The following is a 14173-nucleotide window of genomic DNA, read 5'->3' as shown; positions in this document are numbered from 1 at the left end:
AGGCCACCTAAATATCCAACCCAGCATAATGAATTCAGCTCACATCTCTTAATGGGAATTTGGTGAAGAATAATGAATGATGAGCTTCCTGTGGCTTGTGGACATTGCTGGGGAAGTCTAGTTGATACAGATATGATAAGGTTAGATAAGTAATTAGTCCGTAGGGTGCAATAGTATAATTTTGATTAATCATATAAGGAACACGATAATAATCATAGAAAAATAAAGATTTAAGCCAAGTGGCTTCCTTCTTGGAAAGCTTTAACTCAGAAGCCACAGCAGACAGCAGTGTCCGTGTGGTGGGGGTCAAATCCTTCTTACCATCTCCATCTTCAGAAAACCGCTCATGCCCTGAGTTCTGTCTTCGTGCTCACAAAGTGCAGCCAGGACATCCTTTGCTCGTAGGCTTGTCAAATGGGATCTAGGCTTGGGCCCTAAACTTGTCACCAAAGCTCCAACTGAAAAACCACCCACTGCTCACCGTGAGAGAAACAAAACATGGACCTAAAATATGCTCTATTCCAAAAGTGACTGACATCGAAAGGAGGAAAAGCAGCAGGGTACAGCTGCTTTTAGAGGCACCCCATCTTCCACTAGAATAAACATTTTTACCCTCTCTCTGTGTAATGCAGTCTGTATCACAAGTTTTAAATCTCACAAGGTAGCTAAAAGTCATTGAACAGCATCATAAGGCAAAAACTGTGCAGAGGAGGAGCTGGTTGTAACTCTCCTACATTGGGAGGATGATTAATACCTAACTGATGGAGAGAGAAGGGTAACACAAAGGATGGCACAGACCAAACCTGAATCTCAACATTCCCATTTTACTTTCTGGGGTATTTTAAAAAAGATGGATGGATGTAGCTGTTTCTAGAAAGCGTAGTGATGAAGATGCTGAAGATGGACTCTTTTCCTTAAGACCTAAATTGAAATTTAGCTCATCTTTTGAAAACAGTAAAATACAGCAGAAGCAGTGGCGCTAAAATATAAGTAGAACTGAGCTAGGCAGCTACAGAAATAGATCCTGAAACAGCAAGATACAGCTGAAAAGCTCAAACCTGCTGAGACTGTGGCTAATTTTTAGATAGTAACTCACAAAACAAATAGGCTATTCATCATGTGCTGATGTTTTCTCAGCAGTTATAAAAGGTTAAATAGATTTTGCACTTATTCATGTTGCTCTGATCATTTTGTGAGAACAAAAAATAAAAGAACACAGTTATGACTACTGTCCAAAAAGTTTACTTGGGGTTTTAGCATCAGACCATGTGTATTGCGCTAAAGATTTCCAGATGACAACATGCCATTCTGAAACTTTCAGTCACTTACTTCAGCCACTCACTCCCAAACCTTCAGTCACATACACTGCTATAGTTCACAAATTCTTTTTATTTAAATAACCAAGAAGAATTGGTACATATTTTATTGAGCACTTTAGAAGACAACAAGAGATTCACTGCAGCAAGTCATATTTTTAAATACAAAAGGGGAATTAGTTTTTAAAGACTGAGAACTCTGCTTACATCAAACCGTTCAAACGCATCCACATCACAAAATCTTAGTATTGCACTATAACTCCTTAGTCAAAACACAAAATGCACAATGTGCATCTGCTTTACCCACCATCAGCAACACATCAGCACACAGACAGACAGAAATGATCTAGAAAAGGTCAGAGGGGTTGTAGGTTTGCTGGGAGAAGTATGGCAGCAAAACTGAGCAGTTTGGGCTACCACTGTCCAACACAAGCCCTCTTTATTGCTGAAAATGCAACAGACACCAGGACTGCAGCTGTGCTACTGTCCTGTGCAGACGTAGCACAATACTATGGCTTTAAAGACTTTCTTTTAAATAAGGCTTTTCTTAGCTGAAAGCCATAAAATAACTGAAGAGTTCTTGTAATACTAGTCCAAAGTATAGTATGGCAGTACTCAGGGATCCACTTGTTTAAAAACAGCTGCCACATTCAAGTAAATGCACTATCTCTGCGAAATCTGCTGGAGTACATAAACAGTTCTGTGCAAAGATGGTAACACCAATAATTTCTTTTCCCCCCTCATCTTCAGCCATATGGAGAGAGCTAACAGTTGAGAACACAACAGCAGGTGACACAGATGAACTGGAAAATGGAAGTGCTGCCTAGCTATAAAAGAGGTACTACTTTGTCTAAAAAGACAGCCTGCAAGAGGTGACAGGCAAAATATTTCAGTTGCATGGACATATAGAAAAAAAAGTAAGTATATAACATTTGTGAAAGACACACACTGCCATTGTGGTGATGAAACCCCCACCCACCTCACCTTCTACCTACAATTCAAGACGAAGGTCATTTTAATGCTAACTGAAGGCAGAGGTCCTGGGCAGGGGGATAAGGATATTAAAGCTGAATGCTACTCTCCCCAAACAGTACAATAACAAACAGGACAGTTATCCAATTTACAAATGCTTCCCCTTGTCTGTTCCAACCCCGTTCAGCATCTTATCTTCAATTAAAATAAGTCACAGGATGTGCAGGAAGAAAACCTGCCATTGTATTTACATCTCCCTCACTTTGGCTATGGAGTGCTTGGCTCTGCTGAGGCGCTCAGGTGCTACTGTGATACAGATAAAACTGTCTTCTCAAGTGGGTTTTGGAAGACAGCACAACTAATACTGTGTTTGATACTACAAACATGTTGAAACAATTTCCACACATATAAGCATTACAAAACAACTTCTACAAACCATTATAAAAATGGAATCAATTTCACTGATCTTCAGTCTAGACCCCAAGGCATATCTGTTGGTCACTAAGACCAAAACAACTGAGAAACAGAAATTAACCAAACTTTTAGCTTACATATCACTACATTTTGCAATAAAAAAGTGTTAAGACATTAATACATAGAAAATTCAAAATCCCTAACATTTACAGTATCCACTTATGCTAAGCCTATTTGTAGTTTCTCTTCCATTAGTGCCAAGTGAATTAATGCTTTATGCCACGATTGAGCTGAGTAACCAAGACATCTCAGAGCAACCTCTGTTTTTCCTGTGAAGACACAGCCAATACCAGTGGTGAGATACCACCTGGTACACAGATTAACCAGACTCATTAAAAAAACCCCTAAAAATCCCTTTCTTAGGGCAGAGAGCCCCCAGATGTCTTACTTAAACCCCAGAACGGGGATGGGTGCTCCCTGCAGAACAACATTTCAGAATGCAACATGGCCATCTCTTTTTTATATCCATGGGGTTGTTCCTCACCCCTGTACAGTGCAGTGCTGGCTCTTCCCTGCTGCCAGTTTCAATTGCATTTGACACACGTCACTTGTTACTCATGATGGGAATTCTTTGTTCTTATTGCTCCTTGTGTAGTTGTTTTGGGTTTTTTTTATAATAAATAATGAAAGTCTACAACATGCTTTTTCAGATTTTTTTGCAGATTATTATACAACAAGTAGTTTCTAAACAGTTTGGCCTCTGAGGAACTGTCAGGCTTTCAAGACAGTTGCCTTCAAAGAGCAGCACCCTGCGTTGAGCGCAGTGAAGGTGGAGGAGAAGCCCTCTTGTGGTATGAAGCTCATGACTGCTGCAGTACGGAGGCATCAGCATGAAGAATCAATAAGTCTTTGGCGAAGTTTTTTATCTTCTCTTGGACTCACATTGCCACTTGCATCATGGTCTGTCAAAACTAAAGAAAAAGTAAACCTTTAGAAGTGAAAACGCCATCACAGTATCACAGTATGTTTGGGATTGGAAGGGACCTCAAAAGATCATCCAGTCCAATCCCCCTGCTGGAGCAGGAACGCCTAGGTGAGGTCGCACAGGAAGGTGTCCAGGCGGGCTTTGAATGTCTCCAGGGAAGGAGACTCCACAACCTCCCTGGGTAGCCCGTTCCAGTGCTCTGTTACCCTCACTGAGAAGAAGTTCTTTCTCAAATTTAAGTGGAACCTCTTGTGTTCCAGCTTGATCCCATTGCCCCTTGTCCTATCATTGTTTGCCACTGAGAAGAGCCTGACTCCATCCTCATGGCACTCACCCTTTATATATTTATAAACATTAATAAGGTCACCCCTCAGTCTCCTCTTCTCCAAACTAAAGAGCCCCAGCTCCCTCAGCCTTTCTTCATAAGGGAGATGCTCCACTCCCTTAATCATCTTTGTTGCCCTACGCTGGACCTTCTCCAGCAGTTCCCTGTCCTTCTTGAACTGAGGGGCCCAGAACTGAACACAATATTCCAGATGGGGTCTCACCAGGGCGGAGTAGAGGGGAAGGAGGACCTCTCTCGATCTACTGACCACCCCCCTTCTAATACACCCAAGGATGCCATTAGCCTTCCTGGCCACAAGGGCACAGTGCTGGCTCATGGTCATCCTGTTGTCCACCAGGACCCCCAGGTCCCTTTCCCCTACACTGCTCTCTAATAGGTCATGCCCCAACCTATACTGGAACTTGGGATTGTTCCTGCCCAGATGCAGGACTCTACACTTTCCCTTGTTAAATTCCATCAGATTATCCCCCGCCCAACTCTCCAGCCTGTCCAGGTCCCGCTGGATGGCGGCACAGCCTTCTGGCGTGTCAGCCACTCCTCCCAGCTTAGTGTCATCAGCAAACTTGCTGATAGTACACTCAATTCCCTCGTCTAAATCATTAATGAATATATTGAATAATATTGGCCCCAGTACTGACCCCTGAGGCACTCCACTAGATACTGGCCTCCAACTGGACTCCGCACCATTGACCACCACTCTCTGGCTTCTCTCTTTAAGCCAGTTTGCAACCCACCTCACTACTCTATTGTCGAGACCACACCTCCTCAATTTAGCTGTGAGGATGCTGTGAGGGACTGTGTCAAAGGCTTTACTGAAGTCAAGGTAGACCACATCCACCGCTCTGCCATCATCCATCCACCTTGTTACATTCTTATAAAAGGCTATGAGGTTGGTCAAGCATGACTTACCCTTGGTAAAGCCATGCTGACTGCCCCTAATGACCCTCTTATCCCTGATGTGCCTTGAGATGGCACCAAGGATAAGCTGTTCCATTACTTTCCCAGGGACAGAGGTGAGGCTGACCGGTCTATAATTACCCGGGTCCTCCTTCTTGCCCTTTTTAAAGACTGGAGTGACATTTGCTTTCCTCCAATCCTCGGGCACCTCTCCCGTTTCCCAAGACTTGGCAAAAATGATGGATAGCGGTCTAGCAATGACTTCAGCCAGCTCCCTCAGCACCCGCGGATGCATCCCATCTGGACCCATGGATTTATGGACGTCCAGACTACTTAATTGTTCCCTAACCCAGTCCTCATCGACTAAAGCAAACTCCTCCATTAACCTGGCTTCATCCGGGGTCTCAGGGGTACAGGGTTCCCCAGGACAGCCTCCAGCGGAGTAGACAGAGACAAAGGCGGCATTCAGCAATTCTGCCTTCTCTGTGTCTTCTGCCACCAGGGCACCCACCTCATTCATCAGTGGGCCTACATTGCCTCTGGTATTAGTTTTATCTGCTATGTATTTGAAAAAGTTCTTCTTGCTGTCCTTGACCCCTCTCGCCAGCTGTAATTCTAAGGAGGCCTTGGCTACCCTAGCTGCCTTCCTGCATCCTCTAACAGCAGCCTTATATTCCTCCCAAGTGGCCAGTCCCTGCTTCCATGACCTGTAAACTCGCCTCTTCTGCTTGAGCATACCCAACAGATCCCTATTCAACCACGCAGGCCTTCTGGCTCCCTTCCTCGACTTCCTACGTGTGGGGATGCTCTGATCCTGAGCATGGAAGAAGCAATCTCTGAATGCAATCCAGCTCTCTTGGGCCCCTTTTCCTTCAAGCAGTCTTGCCCATGGGGTTTCCCTCAGCAGTTGCTTGAAAAGGCCGAAATTAGCCCTGCCAAAGTCCAGGGTTGCAATTCTACTTGCTATTCTGTTCCTGCCACACGAGATGCTGAACTCCACCATCTCGTGGTCACTGCAACCCAGGCAGCCCTCAACCTTTACTGCTTCAACCAGACCCTCTTTGTTAGTGAGGATGAGATCCAGCAGTGCACCTCTCCTGGTCGGCTCCTCCACCATCTGCATGAGGAAGTTATCATCAATGCACTGGAGGAACCTCCTGGACTGGGGCTGGCTGGCTGAATGGTCCTTCCAGCAAACATCAGGGAAGTTAAAATCACCCACAACAACCAGGGCCTGTGACTGCGAGGCCACTCTCAGCTGCGCATAGAAGGCCTCATCAACTTCCTCAGTCTGATCTGGTGGCCTGTAATAGACACCTACAACAGTATCACCCCTGCCAGCCTGTCCCTTGATCCTGACCCATACACTCTCAACTCGTTCCTCATCTGCTCCTGGGCAGAATTTAGTACATTGCAGTTGCTCTCTCACATAGAGAGCAACTCCACCACCACGCCTGGCTGGCCTGTCTTTCCTGAAAAGGGCATAGCCATCCACGACCACATTCCAGTCATGTGAACTGTCCCACCACGTTTCTGTAATTGCCACCAGATCATAATCTCCCGACCGAACATAGGATTCTAACTCCTCCTGCTTATTCCCCATGCTGCGCGCATTGGTGTACAGGCAGTTCAGGGAGCGAGCAGAGCACACCAATTTCTCCCTAGGGGCACAGGAGGCCACCCGGTCCTCATCTGTTTTAGAATGCTGCCCCTCTGGGGCAAGCCCAACTACAACCCCATCCCCCTTCGAGGCTAGTTTAAAGCTCTCCAAATGAGCCCAGCTAATTCCTGCCCCAGCATCCTTTTGCCTCTGCGAGATAAGCCTTTCCTGCATAACACTGTCCGGACTGGAGTCTTATAAAACCAGCCATTATCAAAAAAACCAAAGCCCTGCCTGTAGCACCAGTCTTGGAGCCAACCATTTAGAGATTGAATTTTCCCATTCCACCCCACATCATCACTTGAAGAGGGAAGGACATTTTGCTCTGGTGAGAGCCAACCTGAAGTCCTCTGTCCAGCTCTGGAGCCCTCATTGCAGGAAAGACATGGACCTGTTGGAGAGGGGCCAGAGGAGCCACAGAAATGATCAGAGGCTGGAACAGCTCTGCTGGGAGGACAGGTTGAGAGAGCTGGGGGTGTTCAGCCTGGACAACAGAAGGCTCTGGAGAAAACTTATTGAGGCCTTTCAGTACTTAATAGGGGCTGGTAAGAAAGTTGGGGACAGACTTTTTAGCAGGGCCTGTTGTGATAGGACAAGCAGTAATGGTTTTAAGCTAAAGGAGGGCAGATTCAGCCCAGACATGAGGAAGAATTTTTTTACAGTGAGGGTGGTGAAACCCTGGCCCAGGTTGCCCAGAGAGGTGGTGGATGCCCCATCCCTGGAGATGTTCAAGGCCAGGCTGGATGGGGCTCTGAGAAACCTGATCTGGGTGAAGATGTCCCTGCTCATGGCATGGGGGTTGGACTAGATGAGCTATGAAGGTCCCTTCCAACCCAAACTGCTATATGACTCTAAGGTTCTATGAAGTGCCACCAAGACGGTGCTGCAAGACTGGCTGTCCTGCTCCGTGGTGGAACTGTTGAGCTGCCTCCAGCTGCCCCCCCACAGTTGGGATGTGGCACCCAGCAGTTGGATGCCCTTACAGTCCAGAGCCAGCATCTACCACTGTTTTGTCAACATGGTTACTTAAAACATGCTGATGTTACTAGGGACAGAAGGAAAGACGATGAGCCACAGGTGAAGCTTTGCAGACCAGCAGTGAATCTGGAGCTGCACCCCGGCAGGAGAGGGTTGCACCAGCCACAGCTGGTCATGAAATGGCAGCTTCTTTCTGCAATGCATTTTAACAGTTTCAAGCATAAGTTTATTCCGCTCTGGAGGAAAACAAGTCTTTGAAGTGTTTTCTTGATACAAAAACAGTCTCAAAAGTTCTGCTTTCAGATAAAAATGAATCAGATTTTCTACTAGCTTTTTCAGCTCCTTGAGCAGAGACCTCCATCTTGAGCTCTTAAATTCTCCTACCAAAACACACTCACCTGTAATTTCGAAAGGGGACAGACACATTCAAGAGGAAAACTATTTTCTATCAGAATTACTCCACACTGCTGTATTAGAGCTGGCTGCCAGAAGTACTTCTCACAGTCTGAAAATAATTGTGCCTGTTTGTTCTGAATTCCCTGCTCTATAAATTGACTTCTCCTCCAAACCTCAGCCTATCAGAACTGCTTGACCCAAGCACAGAGGAACAGTTACCCTCTGGATGCTGCTGCTTCCTTTCTATTAAGCACAGGTCATAGCTTTCTGAAGAGAAAGTAGATTTAATTTTCTCCTGCCTTTGAAACAGTTCTTCAACTTGCCCTCAGCATTGTGCTCACCTACTTCTGTCAGCTGCTAAATGTTTTAAAGCATCTTCACTTCCATGAGTGAATGACTTTGTGGAGAGTCTCAGCTCCTTCATTGAGGGGATGTAGACACCGGTGTCCCGCTGCTTCTCTGGGCACAGCTACAACAGGGACTGTGCTCACATCAAATGAGAAGGAAACTTTTCAATCCCATTATGCCTCTCCCTGGATATTTGGCTTCTCTAATTCTGCACTTGAGGAACTGATCATTTTAGCAAAAATGACTTCACACTCAATCTTCCTTTCTCTCAGGAGCATGTTCACTGGCCCCAGTCCCACTTCCCTTCTCTTGTCATTTTCTGTTCCTTCACCAGTGGCATTTCTGAGCATCAGACTTATTTTTACACTCATCTAAGATTTCTGCCAAAGCCTGAATGAAGCAGAAGCAGCAGTTACTACTCGTGTGAGCTAATCTCTGAGAAACAGATGTCCTGAAATCACCAGCTTCTTCAAGTGCAACCTACTGTAGACCAATCTAGTGCGTAGGTGGTCTTAACGAGTTCAGGTCTAAACAGCTGAAGCCTCTTACTGCTAGAGCAGGTGTGTCAGCAAGGACCAGCAGCTTAACAGACACTTCAGTGTCCAGCCTGTGCCACTGACTTGCAACACCGCAATCTTCTGGCACGTATGTGAAGTTATAGCAGCTATACTGCAGACAAGATAGCATGGTCTAAGCAGCTGCACTTTATTGTAGAATATATTAAAATGTTTTTGGTAGGAATACACATCTAGATGAAACCTGCTTTATTTTGTATTAATGGATTTTTGGTTTAATGGATTCCTTATCTCTCTATAACAGCAGGTTTGGATGTGGTGTTTTTGTGGTGTTTCTTGCTTTAATTTTTCTTTTTAAAGAAAGAACAGGTCACCTTACCTTGTAGCTCTGTTGCATTTTTTTCCAGATCTTCTGTAGTTGTTTTTTCAGGCTTCTCCAACACAGCTGTGCCTGGCTTGCCATCTACAGTGTCTGTCTTAATAGTACCAAGGTTTGCCAAAAGTTGCATGACATCAAACTTCTCAGAAACTGCAATGTTCTCCAGCACTTTGAGGCATTTGAATGATTTAAGTTCACTCACATTTTCCTCAAGAAAGAGGAGGTAAAGGCTTAAGTCATCAAAACACTTTGACTTGAGTTTCAGAACATCGAAAGTTGGCAGGATTTCATACACTTTGAGAATACCTGAATTCCATCTCCACGGAACAAACATTGCATACACTACCAGAGGCATCACTAGAAGATAGACTAGCAGGTTAATGTAGCTGAGTACCTTGAAGACACCAACAGCAATAAGCTTGCACTGAACCACTTCTGGAACAGTTGTGTCATTCTTTAAGATCCCAGTTTTGATAGTGCAGAGAAACTCATCACTCAAAGAGGAGAGGCTAATGTAGTAGCCCAGGTAGAGACATGCAATGAAAATAATTATTAGGGTGAGTAAACGGCAGATAATGTACTTAATTATTAGGCATTTGGAATTCTTCTTTGTCTTCAGGTACTGCTCCACAATTGGGTATTTAAAGTGGCTTTCAGATATTTCCCACAAACTGAAAGAGAGAAAAAAATACCCAAGTCACATAGATCAGATGCTGCAGCATCCATCTATCTTAAATGTCAAAGAAACCTCGTGCTCTAAAACAGACACGAGATTGGATTCGCTTTTACTGGGGTAAATCAAAGGTAGTTTTTTGAAGTCAGTACAAAACAGAATAGCAGGTAAATGAAGAATATTGACTCTATAACACAGAAAAGCCACTTAGACAAAAGAGCTCAAACATTAGAAAATGGAAAAAAGTATTGCCCTCACAGAAAAAAAAAAACCACATTTTTGTTCTTTTCCAATACAAAACAAATATAGTAAGAAAATCCATGAGGAAAAACAGACTTCTCAAGCATTTGTTCGATAAGAGTACATTGGAAGGTTTTTTCCTTGTCAAGACCTAACTCCACATTTTAAAAAAGAGGCCTAACTTCCCATTGCACTTCTTGCACCTCCACATGCAAGAAGAAACATGTACCCTGACTGGGACAAAAGAGAAACTGGATCTGATTAGAACTGTCCATCAATCTGATCAGAGAGGGGGCTTTTGCTTTTGTTGGTTTTGGTGTTTGGTTTTTATCTATTTTATTTCTTTAAACAGAAGCTTTGCAGACTTGTATCTGAAAGGATAGGAGAGGACAAGTGACAGACTTTGCTCACAGCGTGCAAGTGACTGTCAGGAACATTGAGAAGTAAGGACCGCAGCCATCCCCATTTTCTTATGCTGTCGTGTGTAAAACTAATTAACACCTACTATCACTAAAGAAATCAGGACATGTCAGGTAAAGAACTCATCAAATGTTTTCTTTGAAAAAATAAAGTTGTAAGTTCCAGTTCCAAGTGCCCACAGTAATGATTTCAGATATCTTCATTTTTTTAACCAAATTTAAAATTCTGTCAGGTTACCATTCAAACTGTTGCACCAAGTTTCTAGGAGAGTGCAGGTGTCACATCTGTTAAGAGCTTAAGGAAAAGAGCAAAGAAAGCCAAGCCCCAGCATCTTACCTCTGTGTCAAGTTCTCATGAACAGCTGGAACCAAGTCAGTAGGGTCCCTGGGCTCTCCACTGCGGATGCTGTTAGCAGCTTTGATTGCCCTGTTATAGGCTTTGTCAAGTTCTTCCATAATAAATTTCAGGTCTGAGGAAAGGTGAGGTGCTGCAGTGAAGCGCCAAAACAAACATGGTAGATACAGCAGGATAGCGACGAGCAGAAGGATGTATGGGAAGAACTAAAGGGAGAAAAAATTCACATTAGGTTCTACCTGTATATAAAATGTCAGCCAGTCACCATTCCCTCTAAGTCTACTAAATTCCCTGTAAGCCTATTAAATTCCTTATAATTTTATTTAAATGCCTTTAGTAAAACCCAGTTTTGTGGCTACTTCAGTCTCTAGATAAGTCCTTAAGAAAGAAAACTTCAAGAAAGGCTCACCTTTAACACTGAATTAGAAATCCTGCAGGGATGGGCTAACCAGGAACATCATTGTTTCAGAAACCTCATTGACAAAGCAGAGTTGACTGCAAATATACTGTACGTCCCACTAGAGATAGCTCTTCCTCACCAGCAAGGAACGAGCATCAACCCCGTATCTATGTCACAGCTGTGGCCTGTCCCCTCACCACCGCAGGAGACTGACCTCACAGGCCACAGGGATCCAGGGGATTCCTTCTGGTTTCCTGGAATTGCTGGGGACTGCTCATCTGTCCAGCACTCTCATTGAATCCAGGTGATCTGCACCACTAAACCACGCTCACCAAAGGGACTGTCCATAGTCACGCTCAGGAATTTCTTCCCTCCAGAACTCTAACCCATACCAGCAGCCAAGAGCCCTCAGGTGTGAGTTCTGCTCTTCTTTCTGAACTGCCAACTGCTTTCAACCAATCTGAGCAAGGTCATTCTCTCGAAACACATCCTTAGTGGCTGTCATCTCCCAGCTCTCAGCTCTACTTGCTGTACCCTCAACATGATCTTCCCCCTACAGCCAGCAGCCTGTGGAAACTCTGCAGACCTCTGCCCTCACTAACTCCTCTCTTCCCTCTTTCTACACAGCGGATAACCTCAGATCACCTGGTTTGTTGGGGTTTTTTTGTTTTGTTTCCTTTGGGTTTTGTTGTTGTTTCTTTTCTGTTTGGCTTTGTTTTTTCTTCATCTATCCTTTTCAATTGAGATGCAAAGCTCTGGCATGTCCAATGTGTTTTTTTAGATGTCTCATCAACTCAAACCTAGCAGTTCAAAAATCTGCCCTTCATATTATCTCTGTGGACAATGCCACTAGGTCTCTCAGGTCAAAGTCCTGGATGCCTTGGTCTGTCCAAAGCTTTATGGTTTCATGGCCAGGCTCTTTCAGTCCTCTGAATCCTGTATTATACAGAAATAATCTATCTACAAACACAATTTAAACTTATCTAAGCTCCTCTAAGCTGCTGCAACACCTCATCCATAAGCTTTAACAAATGCCAGTTTGTATAAGATTGCTGCAAAGCCTGTTTGACTTGACTTCACTTCTGTGCCCTACGCCTCTTAGCATCCTTCCACTGGTGCCAGGTGGGGAAAGAAACAAACACCTGATTGAGTAAGGAGCAGCCAAAGATTCTTACATTGGTTTATACCACTTGGCTCTACTACTCGCTCATTTGAAATCTGACAGGCATCAGAGGATTAATTCCCTTTCTGGCCCTCAAAACTGGAAATGCCACCAGCAGTATCCGATTAATCCTTGGGATCTCTTTACCCTGAGGCCTACAAGACATGTGACAAGAGGCAAGACAGTTGACACACTGAAGTCACAGCCCAAAGACTCCGCTGTCCCAGATCCCATCTCTTCCTTCATACCTAGAAAAAGACTCTGTGGGCACATCCTGCGCTTGTGTAGCACATTGGCATCAGCCTTTTTGTTCTGCCCCAGACCTCCCACAATCCCACCCAACTCCCCTGCCTCACACAGACCAACCTCTGCATCTTCCTTTGCACCTCCTCCTCTCTCCGATTCCTTTACCACCGTCTCTTTGCCTAGAAGCACCACACCACTGGGCAAAGGCACATTTGCCACGTGTTTCCTGGGCTTCCACTCGCCAGCCTCTCATCACTCCTAAAGCTGTGGCTTGTGGCATCATGAGAAAACACTGGGCTGCTCTTCTCTGAATGGTCTCAAAACCAGAGCAGCAGTGTGACCATCAGTGCAGCTCTTTTTGTTTGGAAACAAAAGCCTGTATTTGTCAGCCCTTCCACAGCACTTGATGCACGACTCCATCCTTCTCGGATTCTGGCTTTTTTAAAAAAGAAAGATACACTTGTTCTATTTGTTGACAGTATGCTTAGATAACTAGCAAATTGTTTTGAATCATTAAAATTTCAGGCCTTGAACCAACAGGCAGAAGTGAAAATGCAAAGTCATCTGGCATGAGTCCTAGATTTCAGAGCAAAAGACTCGGATCATCCAACTCATCTGACTACATTTTACAGCCATGCATAATGACTTTTCATTTTAAGAGGACTCCATGGTATTCACACACGCACGGGCATGTGCCATACACGCACATGGTTTATGTGCTTACTTCCAAGACATCAAATACACAAGGAGGAAATGCTACTTCCGTCTTGGATAGTTTGAAGTATTTATATTAAATGGGAAGTGTCGCTGACTTCGAGAACTAGATGGTCAAAGATATGCCAGAGAAAGGTATTGCCCTGAAAGTAAAACTCATTTTTTCCTTTGCTGTCTAGTTACCAGGTTCCTTCTTCAATGGCAAGTTCACAATATTAGATTTAGGATGGTATGAGATTGCATAACTGAAGAAAGGCCCTCTGAAAGCAAATTAGAACAGATACATTAGAACAGATGCAATATCCTATGGTGCAAAATGTTCCTTTCTGATCTTTATTAGAGAAAGTGCATTGAGGGCTGCAACACCATGCTTCAAACTGGGTGGTCTGAGCTTTCATGTCCACCCAGCTGCAAAGATAAAAAGACAAAGACCCAATGACTTTGCCTCTCAAAAACAGAACAGCAGAGCTTCAGCTAAGCTAATCCAAGTTTCTGTACAGTACTAGGCATAGATACCATATGATTAGAATTCAGCACAAGACACACAAAACTAGTAGTGCCCGCACCAGGGACTCAGTGCTCTACATGCTTTCTTCTAAGTATTGCTGAGCTCCTGAAAGCTGAAGCTGATGGAAGCAGGTTCACCTGCCTTGCTTGTCCCTTGCTCTGATGTCACAGCAAGCTCCCAAGCAAGCAAAGCACTAGGAAACCAAGAGGTCAACGGCTCCTCATTCTGTACTGCTGCAGCTCATTCCACT

The 14173-nt window shown here is 44.4% G+C and overlaps 1 protein-coding gene across 1 annotated transcript in view; it reads right to left on the bottom strand.

Annotated features, from left to right (window-relative positions):
- Positions 1-1369: 1369 nt before the first annotated feature.
- The window catches only part of PANX1 (pannexin 1), a 28433-nt gene continuing 15629 nt past the window's right edge, over positions 1370-14173 (bottom strand). Inside the window, exons 3-5 of the mRNA XM_065832472.2 lie at positions 10876-11099; positions 9207-9877; positions 1370-3673 (exon numbers count right to left, since the gene is read on the bottom strand). Of these exons, the coding sequence (XP_065688544.2) occupies positions 3588-3673; positions 9207-9877; positions 10876-11099 (981 nt within the window). The 3' untranslated portion in view covers positions 1370-3587. The remainder of the gene's footprint in view (positions 3674-9206; positions 9878-10875; positions 11100-14173) is intronic.

The sequence above is a fragment of the Patagioenas fasciata genome, chromosome 1 (genome assembly GCF_037038585.1).
Source record: "Patagioenas fasciata isolate bPatFas1 chromosome 1, bPatFas1.hap1, whole genome shotgun sequence".
NCBI classification, from domain to species: Eukaryota; Metazoa; Chordata; class Aves; order Columbiformes; family Columbidae; genus Patagioenas; species Patagioenas fasciata.
This window is presented reverse-complemented; position numbering and strand designations above follow the sequence as displayed.